This window comes from Perca flavescens, chromosome 5, assembly GCF_004354835.1.
Source record: "Perca flavescens isolate YP-PL-M2 chromosome 5, PFLA_1.0, whole genome shotgun sequence".
Taxonomy (NCBI): domain Eukaryota; kingdom Metazoa; phylum Chordata; class Actinopteri; order Perciformes; family Percidae; genus Perca; species Perca flavescens.
In genome coordinates, this window is record NC_041335.1 from 16455133 (window position 1) to 16469459 (window position 14327).

Consider the following 14327-nt stretch of genomic DNA (forward strand, 5'->3'; position numbering starts at 1 on the left):
ATCTACCTTTATTCATCCACTCAACCACACCCACACACCCACCTTGTCTTCTTCTGAAGCAAAAGTGTGTTGTGGCAACTTTTGTCTCACTGAACACACACGTTAAATTGGACTTAATTATACTGTGACTGTCAAATTACATCATCTCAAGTCATCCCATGTAGTTGCGGTTTATGGGCAAACCATTTCCTATTAAGACAGAGGTGATAAACATTATTTATAGATTAGCCCAAGGGTTTGCAAAATGTTGCATGTCAAAACTCCCCCGAGGATGAACAATACAACAACATCTGATAAGATTGATGTATTTAGTAATGACTCAGCAGAGGTTTGCCTCTATTGTAGAGGAAGAGAGTGAAACACCTGATTATATTATTTCTCATACTTTAAATCTGTTGTCTTGTAATTGCAGGAAGGCTGATCAGGCTGTCAGTGTTTCAAAACTATTTATCAGAATTATTTGGAGTAGGATATAGGCCTATTTTGTGATCACCATCAGTTTAATCTGTTTTAGTACGTTATTCATCCATTTTATGTAGGCTATTTATGTTTGAAGAATTTGCATCTATTGTTTCATTCATTGTTATGTTGTAGGCCTATTCATATTTTAGCAACTGTCCTTGACAAAGTCTAACATAATTTTTGTAAGGCAATCAAACATTTTATTTTCGTTGTTTCAGACATTTTTACACTTTATCCAATACATATTGAAAGTTACAATAATTAGGCTATTTCAGAGTGACACTCGATAAAAGTTCTGCAGGTAGGCCTATCTGAACCTGTTGAAAAAATGCTAAACATCACTCTGGCCATACAGCAGTGACTCAGTCAAAACAACATGCCTTTTGCCAGAAGTTGCTTTCACCCTTTGCATTAGCCTACAGTCCCACGGGAGGAGAAGGCCATGGGAATTAGGGGAAGGTCGCAAAAGGAGACGCGCTGAATGTGTTTGCTGCCAGGTGGAGGCGATGTCGCTCCTCCTCTCGGCTCTCCTCTGCTCTGCTCGGCCAGAGGGAGCTTTCAGTCTGCGGGGTGAGATCATTACCAGACACCAGGCTCCGGAACCTGACATTCACCGATCGGAAAAGCAGAGAGAGAGACAGAGTGAGCGAGAGAAAACCCTGAACCAATGCAACCGGCGAGGAAAAGCGACCTAAACCACCGTCTCCTGCCTCGGCTCCTCAGTCTCCCGTAGGCTACTGGCGGCTGAAAGCGCGGTTTTGCCGCTGACATTTTTCCCGCTGGATTTGGGCTTGTAGTCGGATGCGGGCTTGTTTTGACTGCAGTAATAGTCCTACTCCCCCCTCCTCCCCTACCAACCGAGTAGCGGATTTGCGAGGGATCTCAGCGCTGTGCAGCTCCCCGAGTGACCAGCGATCCTGCAAGGCACCGGAGACGCACTCTGCACCGCCGCGGCTCCCCACCACACCAGTCAATCCGCAAGAGCCTCTAAAGATCTTATTTCTGTGAGGAATTGGACATAAGCGTCAAGTTTGCGATTGGATTTTTTTTTCTTTCCTGTGCCGCTACCTTGCTTCTGTCATCAGATCGGCTGAAAATCCCATTTTCGTTTTTTTTTTCTTTCCAAAGCACTGTTGACGCCATTTTCCTCGGGGTTTTCTGTCAAAAAAAAAAACAATATATATATATATATATATATTCTGGCACCGTTTGACAGCTCCCTGGGAGGCTGTCATCCCATCCGTCGCTTGTGTAAAATGTGTCTAAATGGATTGTAAATGATCTTGATAAAATATTTACACGTTAGAGCCGAGTGTGTGACAACATTAGACATGGGTAAGTAGCCCCGGTTGACTTGCCACATTCCACACCTGAATACACCTTTCCTATAAATGCTTTTCTAAATGTTATAGTCTAGCTGCTGTGTGTCTGCTTTAACGTTACATGCTTGCTTTTTACATGCTACCTGAACCTATATGTCGTTTTTTTTTGTATTCATATTATGTCTGTGCCATTTTATTCTTTAATTGACATGCAATATGTCGAATTGCTTGTGGTCACATGCCAACAAATTCCGACCAAACACACGCACGAGTGGACGTACTCACAGCACCACGCGCACATTCACGCACGTAGACACGGGCCACCCCAAACAATCCTGTACCACTCAGTCTCCATCCATTATAACTGTGTAATACCTTGGTAATTAGGTCGCAGTAACATAAAACAGCTAATTAGGTCAATGGGGTAACGTGTCCACTACACGTTGATCAAGGATCAGCTCAACCACTACTGTTCACGCTCTTAGTTCAAATGTTTTCTCTACTTGGGTGGACCTCCTGCATCTTCACTGACATGATAGTCCGTCACATAGCATCACTAGTCTCTGACATGCAGCGAGCAGATGGTTGTTTCTCCTTCAGTCTTGCATGAGTTATGTCACATTTAACTGAAGCCTATCCTATGCGCTTGGATGTGGTTTTTTTTTTTACTTGTTGTGGTCAAGTTGTAGAGCCTGGGAGAGAGACAAATGCCACATATATGATGTCAAGTGCTGTGGAAGTGGCAAGGTTAAGCATACTTAGTATGCCAGGAGTGTGTTTCATTCCTCACTTTGCATTCATTCTGTTTTGTTTTTTATTTGTAGCACATAGTCTACACATGCCGCCATAGCCTAACTGTCCAGAGATGCCAGCATACATACAAATTCCATGTAGTGGGCATGGTAAAGCCAGCGCTACTCCGCTCTGGTTACATTTATCAGTAGCTGATCAGTTTCAGATGGATGTCAGAAATGGTGCGGCCAAAAGTGGTGGCTGTGCTTTGGCTGTGTGTTAGTGGTGAAAGTGAATGGCAGAATGCCACTGTTATCAGCAGCACCCAGAAACCTCAGTCACAACCACAGCACCAGAAGATAAATAGACAAGCCCGGATGAGTCAGGGAAAGTGTGGAAAAATAGTCAGGTCTCCAGGATATATGGGATTGAAGGTGTGGAAATGAGCACTGGATGAAAAAGAAGAACAAGGGCGTGAGAAGAGAGGCAATTGTGAGAGAAGTGCGTGACTAGATGGAAAGAAATGGGGTTGAGGGATGGATAATAGAGGTGATTTAGACTCTGAGGGAACCATCGATCTTGTCTTGTTAAGAGGTTTGGGGGAGTTGAAACTCTGGCAGTGTTTTTGTGGCGTAAAAGTATGAAGCAGGCTATTAAACCGCCTATTAAGTAATGAGATGCCCATGACACCTTAAAATAAAGCATGAGAAATCGATTAGGTGTATCCCCTTCTGAGCTGGATACCTTGGGTCGAAGTAGGATCACAGAGGGGGAGGAGGGAATGTGAACGCCATCCAAGGACAAATCTAACTGTTGGCAGGCTCTCTTAACAGAATATCAGCACTGGAGCACCTTTTGGCAGAGCACACAGAAAGAGGGAGGGAGAGGTAGGAGGTGGAGGGTTAAGGAAAGAGGTAGCACGGAGAGGGGAGAGAACAGAGGTTTGGGGAGGGGGTGAGGTGAGGGGTAGGAGGAAGACAGTTGGGGAGAAGGGGAGGTGTTTTTGCTGACAGCCATTTTGTGGCTTCTGCTGCAGTTAAAATGGTTTAACATTCATCTGCTTCTGCGGGGTAGTTAGGTGAGGATGGTTTTAGTGCTACCTGGCATATGGCTCATCCAGAGGAGTGTGTGCATGTGGGACTGCACAGAGCGCCTGCAAGGCCATCATTTTCTATTATGGCTGTCCCACACATGGTACTTTATGATTGTCCTTCTAGCTGCCCTACAGCTGAACACATGCTTGTGCCATCCATGCTGAACTGGGGAGAGAAAGGGTTTTATTCTGTATTTCAAATCCAATTATTTCATGGTGTATTTCATATACGCTCTTTGATGTGGACAGGCTAAAAAGATGGCCTCCTTCACCTTGCTCTGCTCTGAGGCAGAGGACTAACGGACTTCCAATTTAAAAACTCATGCTCGTGCCCACTGGATTTGGAAGTATTAAAAGGCAGGGGCCATTCCTTTTGATTTGTCTCCAACCAAAGATTGGATCCTTCTAGATACATTGGTTTACGTGATTGCCCCTTCACTAGAGGGCTGGAATAAAAGAGAATAAGAGATAAATGAAAAATGAAAATGGCAGACAGACAATGTTCATCATCCCTGTGAGATCTACAGCCAGGGATGGCCGAGCCTTTACTACACTCTCACATCAAAGAAAAGGGGGGGAAGAGACTCTTTACCTTGTGCAATCACATGGGCGTTTGGTGTGCTTGTGGCTGTGTAAATGGGTGTGTGTGTGTGTGTGTGTGTGTGTGTGTGTGTGTGTGTGTGTGTGTGTGTGTGTGTGTGTGTGTGTGTGTGTGTGTGTGTGCACATCTGTCTGCATGTGTGTATGAGCTATTTGTGAGTCCACCTCAGGCACTGGGGCTGTTGGGTATGCAGCCTTAAAAGGTTGTGTTTCTGCTGCCATCCCTCTCTCCCTCTTTCTCTCTCTCTCTCTCTCTCTCTGTCTGTTTCTCACTCACACTCAGACACTACCCCTGTTTTGTGTGTCTGTATCATTCCCCATCTCTGTTCTGTCCGTCTGTATTCCATTATCAATTCTTTATCATAATTGTTTTCAAAGGACAAGGCAAAATGTTGGAGGAGTGTCTCATTCACTGCCTCTCACATCCAGCACAGGGAATAACCTTATGCTATTTGAGAGGGAAGCTGGTTAGCGCTGGTAGTTTTGAGAACATAATAAAGCTATTTATGCAGTGGGTCTGGCCTCTTACAATCACCCTGCTGTCTGAGGCTAGTGTAGAGGTGTGTATGTATGTGTGTGTTTGTGTGTGTGTCCGTGTGTTTGTGTGTGCAAGAGAGAGAGAGAGAGGAGAGAGGAGACAGCAAGGCTCAGGGTAGGCGAGGGAGGCCCGAGGAGGGGTCAGACTTACATAAACTCTCAGCCTGTCTGCCAGTAACAGAGAACTAACACAGCTTAGGGCAGCGAGCAGGGAGGGAGGAGGAATAGTCATGACCCAGCTAAGTAGTTTACACAGTAATGGCCCAGAATGAAGATTGCACTAATGTATGATGCCATTTCGTTGTCATACTGGGTTATGGTTGGGGTAGTGAGTCTTAAGAGACTCACCCAAAGTGGATAGGTTTCTTCTAGATGTGTGATGGTGTGGTTGTGGTTGGCAGCTGTCTCTTTTTCCTGTCATTGTCCTCAGTCACATGACAGACAGGGTGGCTTTCACACATGCCATGAGAGCGAGTCACCAAGCTGACATTAGGGACTGGGAGGTTCCTGGAGGACCAAACATGGCCATGTGGGCACTGTACGGTCAGGTTGGGACTGAGCCAGATACTCTCTATCTTTTGGTTATCCCTGTAAAACTTTGAATCCTGAGAAGTTACTAAGACACCACAGTGGTTTTGCATGTGTTTGCCCATTAAATGCAAGCCTGTACTGTACATTACTGCTGACCATTTCCCCAAGAATACCATACGTTTTTGGACTGATTGCCTAACTTCCAGGCAGTCAGTGGTTTATGTTGGTTTTAATAGAGTGTGAAAATCATCTTGCTGAGACTTTTCTGAGATAGGTAATCTATCAAACTGAACATGTAGCCTCCTTTATTTGTGCATCAGTGTTACTGATGGATGTAACCCTTGTTGTCTTGTGGTTATGCAGTGAGCAGGGTATGTTTTGAAGACCGTGTTTAGTGAAAGAGTTAAATTAGGGAGACTCTAACATCTGATATTTTAGACTGCCAAAAAGCATTGCAATCACAATCTTTGTTGTCTTGAAATCAAACTCAAATGACAAACAATGACAGTGTATAAAGAATAACGGGAACTTGGTAGTTTCTTGCGTGAAATAGGTTGCTGTTCACCTTTTGAGGACTACCCGACGGCAACAACAGGGAATAATTTATAGAACAGTCTCTCCTCAAAAGGGAGAATGTGAAAATAATGTGACTTCAACATAAAAATCAAGCCGACTAAGGACTAAAATTCCTTTTCAATACTGCACTTAATGAATGAAAATGGATTACTTCCAGGATGGTTGGAAATCAATCTGAAAACTAGTAAGCTTTGGAAAATTGCTGGCAGTATAAAGTTGGCCGTGTAGTATAAGTGATGTGGCATTCATAAGCTTAAACATGCGAAACCACTGTTATGGTCCTTTAAGTCTTTTTCATACTTAACCACCATGAGACTTGCAGAACCTACACCAATAACCCTAATGAGTCAGCTTTGAAAGACTTGAAATGTTTCAGATTGATAAACTTTACGGCTAAAGAGAGGGTTTGTAGAAACAAACCTTTTCATTTTTACTTAATCTGAAGAAAAATGACTAACCATTGACTTAGACCTTAGGGTTGGACACTGTTTATGTGCAGTCTTACACTGAAATACCGCTGTGGATTATGATTATTCAATCACACTGTAATCACAGGGCAGCATGGTGGTACAGTGTTTAGCACTTTCGCCTCACAGCGAGAAGGTTCTGGGTTTGAACCTGCCGGCTGATGCATGGGTTTTCTCTGAGTTCTCTGTTTTCCTCCCACATGCAGGTTAGGTTAATTGTGGACTCCAAATTGCCTGTGTGTCTCCTGTGATTGGCTGGCGACCTGTCCTGTACCCCACCTCTTGCCCAATGTCAGCTGGGATCCTCTAAAAGGATAAGCGGGTATATCTGGATGGATGGATTGTAAGCATGTGCTGTGAGGCCTGTTGGGTATTATGTTGGGGATCAGCTGTTAGTACAGTAGCGTGGGCTGGTACAGGAGTGAACACAGAGAAAACGCACACACACACGCACACACACACACATACACACAGTATATGCTGTAAACCTTTTGTGCTCTCAGGTCATTGTAAGTCTGCAGCAAGCGCTAAGCTTTTACTTGAGTCATGTCCGCAGGTAGTGGTCTAGTCTGGGTTCAAATAAGTATAAATGGTGTCAGTCTAAGCTCAGTGTGTGAGACAGAATTCCCCACTCTCAGCTCAGTCATGCCTCATGTCATATTGACTGATGGGATTCCCTGGAGCTGTAGTGAGAAGTGTAGTCCAGTGTTTGTTTTGGTTGCTTTCTGTTTATAAGCCTGTGTGTACGTAAGACTGTGTAAGTGCATATGTGTGTTGATGTGTTGATGTAAGTATGTAATATATATCTGCACTGGCATGTGCAATGATCCAGAAAGGAAAAACCAAATCCTGTGAGAAATGGCTACGACAATGTTTCCTCTAGAGAGCAGAAATAGCAGCAGGGGTGAATAAGTGTACTCGGTGACAGCAACACTGTCATTTGTATGTGTATTTATGTGCATGGAGTTTTTCATGCATGTGTGTATCAATGCCAATGCATGCGTGTGTAAAACAGTTCAGACGCTGGTTTTTCCAGACCAGCTCGTAAACCACATCTGGGGAAAGAATTTAGATTCCTTCCCTCCGTCTTTCTCTGCTGCCTTCCTTTCTCCCCATGTGTGATTCCCTCCCTCCTTCCCTGCTCTGGTGAAAAGAAAAAACAGAAGTCAGCTTCATTTTTTTCTGTCTTGTGTCCTCAGGCTAACTTCAGCCTGGTTTTAGAGCAGAGAAGAGGAATGTCTTATTTTGCACACTGATCACTCTAGTGTTTGAACGGGCTCTGCTTCAGATCTGTCAGGGGATAGAATGAAAGGGAGGGAGAAAAGGATTAGCAAATAGTGAGTAAAGAAGAGAGTAGGGAGAGAGGAAGGCAAGTGGTAGTGGATGTCAAAAATGTGTTTGTTTATGCGAGGTACAAAATGCAAATGAGAGCGCTGCAGCATGCCCCCACAGTTCTGTGATGAGCTTGTGTGTTTGTCTTCATACATAACAGGCAGCTAATGATGTTGATGGCAGCAGACAGGCCTGTGCTGAAAGGTAGAATGGAATAGAAGCTTTGGGGATGACAGGACTCTGTCTTAGTAGCTCTTCTTTTGGTCATCATATCATTTACCTGCTCTCTCCGCAGACTGTCCCTGGCTTCGCTGTGTTCCTGTGGGACAACCAACCCAACCCCAGTAGCTGATTGACCACAACCAACCAGCCCGACAGATTACTGTTCTCTATCTTCCCATTGGCTGGCTGCCACAGCTTCCCCCATCCTGACTGGCTCTGGCTGGAGCGTGGATGGAGCCAAGGGATCTGGTTGGCTCGGCCCGACCCAAAGAGGCGGAGTTACAAGGAGGCAGGGTGGGGCCAAATGAAGAGGACCAGGAAAGAGCAGGGGGCATCAGTTTGGCGCGCAGTGATGATGTGATTAACGGTGCCATCAGCGAAGGGGAGGGGCTAGAGGAGCAGGTAGAGGGGCTTCTGGAGGAGCAGGAGTTCTCCATCAAGGAAGCAAGTTTCCAGGAAGGAAGTCTAAAGCTGAAGATTCAGACCACCAAGCGCACCAAGAAGCCCCCCAAGAACCTTGAGAACTACATTTGCCCACCGGAGATCAGGATGACCATCAGACCTCCGGTTGGAGAGGGCAAAGGGGGGCGGCAGGGACGGACAGGAGGCGGGGCAGGGCGGGGCCAGAAAGACGAAGAACGAGGACCCCCCAGAAAAAGGGTAAGTCACCATCCCTGGAAGTGCTGCCCCTTCTGTGTGTATTTAGTAGGTGTGCAGTATTTCATGTACAGTATGTTTTTCACAGGTGTAACTCTTTCTCTTCTCTTCTTCTCTTTCTATCTCAACATCTTTGAATTGACTGCTCCCTCTCTCCTACGCTCCACCTCTTTCTTTACCTCTCTCTCTCTCTCTCAGTAGCTCCTTTCCCTGCTTGGTTACACAGGGTCAAAGTTTGCTGTGTAATTGAAACCAGTCATGGCTAGCTGAGATCACACAGTGACACACACACACACACACACACACACACACACACTCACTCACTCACTCACTCACTCACTCACACACACACACACACACACACACACACACACACACACACACACACACACACACACACACACACACACTCACTCGCACTCACATAGGAGCTGAGAATAGGGCTGACATAAGCAAGTGACAGCTGGTGTCTGCTCTCTCCATTTGTGGTCATATACACGGAGACCTCTCCTCTCCTCTCCTCTCCTCTCCTCTCCTCTCTCCTCTCCTCTCCTCTCCTCTAACAAAATCAGCTCTTGTGGGTCGCGCCCCTTCATCCTCCTGCTCCATCACACCACTTACACACTACACTGGCGTTTGGTGTGTGTGTGTGTGTGTGTGTGTGTGTGACACTGTGTACGTACAGGTCCTTGGGGGAATCTAGTGTTTGTAGTGTGTGTTGACCTACACAGTGGTGTGTGTGTCCAAACCTGAAAGCCATCTCCATATCACTGAGCTCGACAGGCCCAGCAGGAGCAAAGGCGTCATGTTGTCAACATGATGCTGGGCCGCGTTTTGCTCTGTTGTGCTTCAGTCTTGTGGTTTTAACTCAAATTCAAGGGGCTCACGAGGTATTTGCATGGTCAGATATACCTCCACTCTTTGTCTGTGTTCAAGAGGGGTCTGATGCAACCCCAAAAATACCAATCAGCATCATCAAGGATCTGTTATTGAGGGAAATTTCAACATGTCTAACCGGTCAAAAAAACACCACCTTTTAAACTGAATATTGTCTAAACTAAATTTAAACGAAAAACAGTAGTCCGCCAATATGCCTCTCAATGGGCTGACTGTAGTGTCATGAAGCCAGATGCATACAGATGTATTGTATGTACTTGAAGGCCCTGAAAACACCAACCAGATTATCGGCCGTCGGACAGTCTGGCAAGGTCGGTGACTCGAGTCTGTTCGGTGTGTTCCGTGCCGTCGTCAGTTTGAGGAGCTGTTGGCCTTTATTTGGGCCGATTTGACATGATGAATCGGAAGGCGGGCAGTCGGACTCAATGGCCAATCTGATTGGTGGAGTGCTAACCCGGAAATGATGAGCGGGATGAGCCTGACTAACGGCTCTCAAAATCTGACAAAAATCTTTTAAACTGACCTTTGTTGATCTGAAATGAAGACAGATTCAGCAACTGTATGGCCTATTTCTCGCTTAAAATGTTTTCAGAAAGACTATTTTCGTAAAATACAAGATTGTAATCCGAACGAGCCGCCATTATGGTGTGGCTTTGAAATTCGGGAGAAGCCAGACCCACGTGACGTGTTCGTCCAATCAGCTGCCGGTTTTCATTTTTTGGTCGACAATACAGATTAGCGCTGCCTGCTGTTATAGAGACGTATTATGTCTCGCGTACGTGCAGAACGTACACTCAAGTCGGCGTCGCTTCGGTGTGTTCTGACCAACTCGGGGAGGCAGTCAGTTCAACTGCCTTTTTTCTGCCGAAGGTTGGCCGACGGGTTGGTGTATCAGAGCCTTTATATTACTGTTTCCCAACTTGGGGGGTTGGAAACCAAAAAAAGGAGTTGGAAGATTAATCTTAAGGGGTCACAAGATAATTACCAACAGAGGCAGAAAAAAACATATTTCTGCTACACACAGTTTTTCTGCTAATCATTTTTTTTAATGAATTACTAGATAATTTTAGTTCCTCAGGGCTAAACAATGTTATGTTGATAAAGCAAGGTTGGTTGAACTAGTAAAAACCAGTAGGCATTTGGAAGAGGTGACAAGGGGTAGGAAATACATTGCTTCATAAGCCAAACATATGTGTGTTGGGTTTTTACAAACAACTGGAACATTGGGTAAAATCACCAACCTTGTGCTTAAAGTCTGAGTGGTGATTCAAATATGAAATTGCAACTAAATTGGAACGAAAGCATGTGGGTTTTGCTTTGTCAATTTCAGCTAGTTGTTTGCAGGATGCGTATTCTCACCACAGAGCAGACTATGAAGATGTCTGACCTGCTGTCGCATTTCTGTAAATAAAGGCATGTTTACCACTAAAATGTTCAGTTTAAATCCATGAATGAGCTAAACCCTGCACTCTGATATTTGGGCAGCCATTCCTTATCCAGCACCATCGGTCCCCATTTGGAAGCCTACTGCTACAGTATGATTGACAGAGGTTGTCATAGTGACAGGGGTAGCAAGCTGGTCTCTATTGAGATTTGAGGTTTGGGGAGGGGAGGATGTGTTGGTGTTGATTCAGATCAGTTTCAACCCTTCATCCCCTATACTCTGTCCCTCAGTCACATCCCCCATCCCCCTTCCCCCCTACATCCTTTCCCTCCATCCACCCATCACCTGCCACCCCAAGGGTGTAATACAGGCAGGCTCACTGGAGAGGAACGGGTTAAAGAGAGAGGCTGGGCTGCTTTCTGTCTCCCTTGCGTGTGTGTTTGTACGTGTGTGTGTATGTGTGTGTGTGTGTGTGTGTGTGTGTGTGTGTGTGTGTGTGTGTGTTGAGGTTAAATACTCTCTTTGTGGTGTGTGTGAGGCTGTGTGTCAGGAGGGGAGGGGAGGTGAGAGGGGGAGCAGATGGACAGCCTCTCTGCTGTATTGTGTCCACATCTACTCTTTCCCTCTTTCTCTCTTTATCTTTTATCTGTCCCGCTTTCTCCGCTTTTCCACTCAGTTTTTTCTTCCCTCATGTCTTCCTCTTTTCACTCACTCTTTTTCACAACTCTTTTCTTCCTCTTCCTCCCTCTTTCACTCTCTGTTGTCTTGTAGCAGATGGCAGCGTGGGGCAGCAGCAGCAGCAGCAACAGAGCAGAAGCCAGAGTGTGAGCAGGAGATGGGGAGAGGGAGAAGGGGGTTGTGGAAAGAGGAGGAAGAGAAAGGAGGTGGGGGTCAGGCATATGGAGAGCCTGGTTAAGGGGCCCCCTCAGAGGGAGTGTGTATGTGCGTGTGGTAGTGTGTGGTGAATAGAGAAGGGGGAGATGTAGGATACAATAGATGTCCATTAAGACACAGAAAGAGATTTGACTCTAATAGACAGAGAAGGGGAGAGAGACAGACAGACAGATAAGTAGGCAAACATGTAGAATGGCTTCTCTTCTCTTCTCTTCTCTTCTCTTCTCTTCTCTTCTCTTCTCTTCTCTTGGGGAAACTTACATTCCAGCATCAAATCGTAACAGGACACAGCAAGCAATAATTCTAATAAACGCTAAAAAGCAAATAGGGGTTATATAAGTGTTTTTGAGTTTGAGAATGTCCTAAAAATTCTATTATTTTTATCACAATTTATAGATGACAGTCGTGACTCTACAGCTGTCAGTGATGACACAAAATGACTCATAAGTGTCCACAATCTTATTTTACTGCTCACTATAGAGTAAACTACTGAGCATTATTTGAATGAGCAAACAAGGGAGTGATTTCAGACACAGTCATACTGAAGAGAAGAGATTAAGATGCCATTTCCATGTCTTAAAACAAATCTTACTTATCATCTTCATAGCAGGCATCTATGACCAGAGAGGTCAATGAGCAGGCGCCTTGTGTCAGGGGACAGACCCAGACACACACACACACACACACACACACACACACACACACACACACACACACACACACACACACACACACACACACACACACATAAATGGGATACGATGGGCTCCCCTTCTCTGTCTCCAGCTGACATCACACACATGCCGAACGTCCCCTCACACACAGCTCTTTGTCTGGGCATGCTGTGTGTGTTTGGAAGATGAATGTGTGTTCTAACGGATTGGGTCCTGGGTCAACCACTGCATCACTCCTCCAGACACACATGCCCACACGCACACACATAGACCCAGTTATCAAGGCGATGCCTACACATGGAAGAGCAAGGTAAAATGCATCCTCTCTCTCTCTCACACACACACACACACACACACACACACACACACACACACACACACACACACACACACACACACACACACACACACACACACACAAATCATGTTGAGCAGTGATTGCAGTTAGAGAGAGTGTTTTCCTGGTTATCTGTCCAGTTCTCTGGACGTGCCAAATGTGGCTCTTAATCCATTTCACTATCTGGGGGGAGAGATAAGCCAGAGCTTTTCCAGGAGTCCAGGCCAGGCTGTGTGTTGTTGTTGTATGTGTGCATGCGCTCGTGTATGTGTAGTAGTGGCTGTATACAAAACGCTAGACACACTTATCTTGTCTTGACAGCCCCTCTGCTTGGTGGTCCCCCTGGCTGTGTGTGTGTGTGTGTGTGTGTGTTTGTTGCTGCTTGGTGGTCTCCCAGCAGTGTTTGGGATTATTATGTGTTAGTCAAGTGCATTCACAAGGAAATTAATGCTGCCACAGTTGCCACGCCAAGTGTGTGTGCATGCTATACGTGCACATGCGTGTGTGTGAAATGGTTAGCCTTTTGATGGGAGCTTTTTCATCCCTGGCTGAGATGGCGGTTGGTGACCTGAGGGACTTGATGAGCTCATAAAATAGGAGTTAGTGTGTGTATGTCAGCTTGTGTGCATGTGTGTGTTGAAGCGTTGTACTTACCCACGGGGAGCAATCCTTAACTGATTTATGAAAGTGTATGAACATGAAATAATCACCTCTAATATGGCCTGACCAAACTGTCATCCAAACAATCATATTGGACTTTTTCTGTGTCTGTCATTGAGGTGAAAATGAGCAGGCTTTTATTTTGGTGTGTGTGTGTGTGTGTGTGTCCTCGGTGTGCAGTCTTTGAGAGTAAGAGCTGGGAATGCTTTAAGGGGCGTTTCCCTGTGGTCAATGGGGGATGGGACCTGTGTATGCTTGTGTGTGCGTGTGTGTGTGCTTATATGCTGGGGAGGGGTGAGTGATTTAGCACCACTGAAACACCAGCTGTCCATCTGTGTCTGACCCCCATACACACTCTGTACACACTTGAAACACACACCGACACCCACACTCACTGACACACACGCACGTCGCACACACACACTCTCCTCGCATCTAACCTCTGATCTGCCTTTGAGTATCTCTTAAACCTGAAGAAAGTCCAGACCAAACACAATCTGTTCTACTGTCCTTCCTCCCACCAAACGCACGCACACACACACTTCCACATTACACTAAGCAAGATTGCTCCCTAATCAGCTCTGCAGTAGTGCTGGTGCTGCAGTGTATCCACAATGAATGACTCTGCAAGGTCACTCCTAGTGAGCACACGTACATGCACACACCCAGACACACACTGTCACACAAAAAAACACTGGAGGCTGGCAGAAGAAAAGATGAACTTTGACCCTGCTGGACATTCAAAAGTCGAGATGATAGCTGGAATCCACAGTTGTGTAAGCCTCCGTTTTTGTGTGTGTGTGTATGTTGTATTGTTTGTTTGTGTGAGTGGGTCAGGGTTGAGACAACTGGAGTCTGGCCTTTGCTTCCTTACCCTCAGGGCTGGATTTGGAGTCTATGTGTGTGTTGGTGCTGACCATTTGGTTGGAACTGTAGCTAATTTCTCAATC

The 14327-nt window shown here is 45.6% G+C and overlaps 1 protein-coding gene across 3 annotated transcripts in view; it reads left to right on the forward strand.

The window, feature by feature from the left end:
• The first annotated feature begins 880 nt into the window (after positions 1–880).
• The window catches only part of setbp1 (SET binding protein 1), a 40038-nt gene continuing 26591 nt past the window's right edge, over positions 881–14327 (forward strand). The window contains exons 1-3 of one of the 3 annotated variants that reach the window (XM_028577392.1): positions 881–1797; positions 6527–6663; positions 7948–8534. In XM_028577392.1, coding sequence (XP_028433193.1) covers positions 8106–8534 — 429 coding nt within the window. In that variant the 5' untranslated portion in view covers positions 881–1797; positions 6527–6663; positions 7948–8105. The remainder of the gene's footprint in view (positions 1798–6526; positions 6664–7947; positions 8535–14327) is intronic. The other 2 variants (XM_028577393.1, XM_028577391.1) reach the window with 2 other exon arrangements.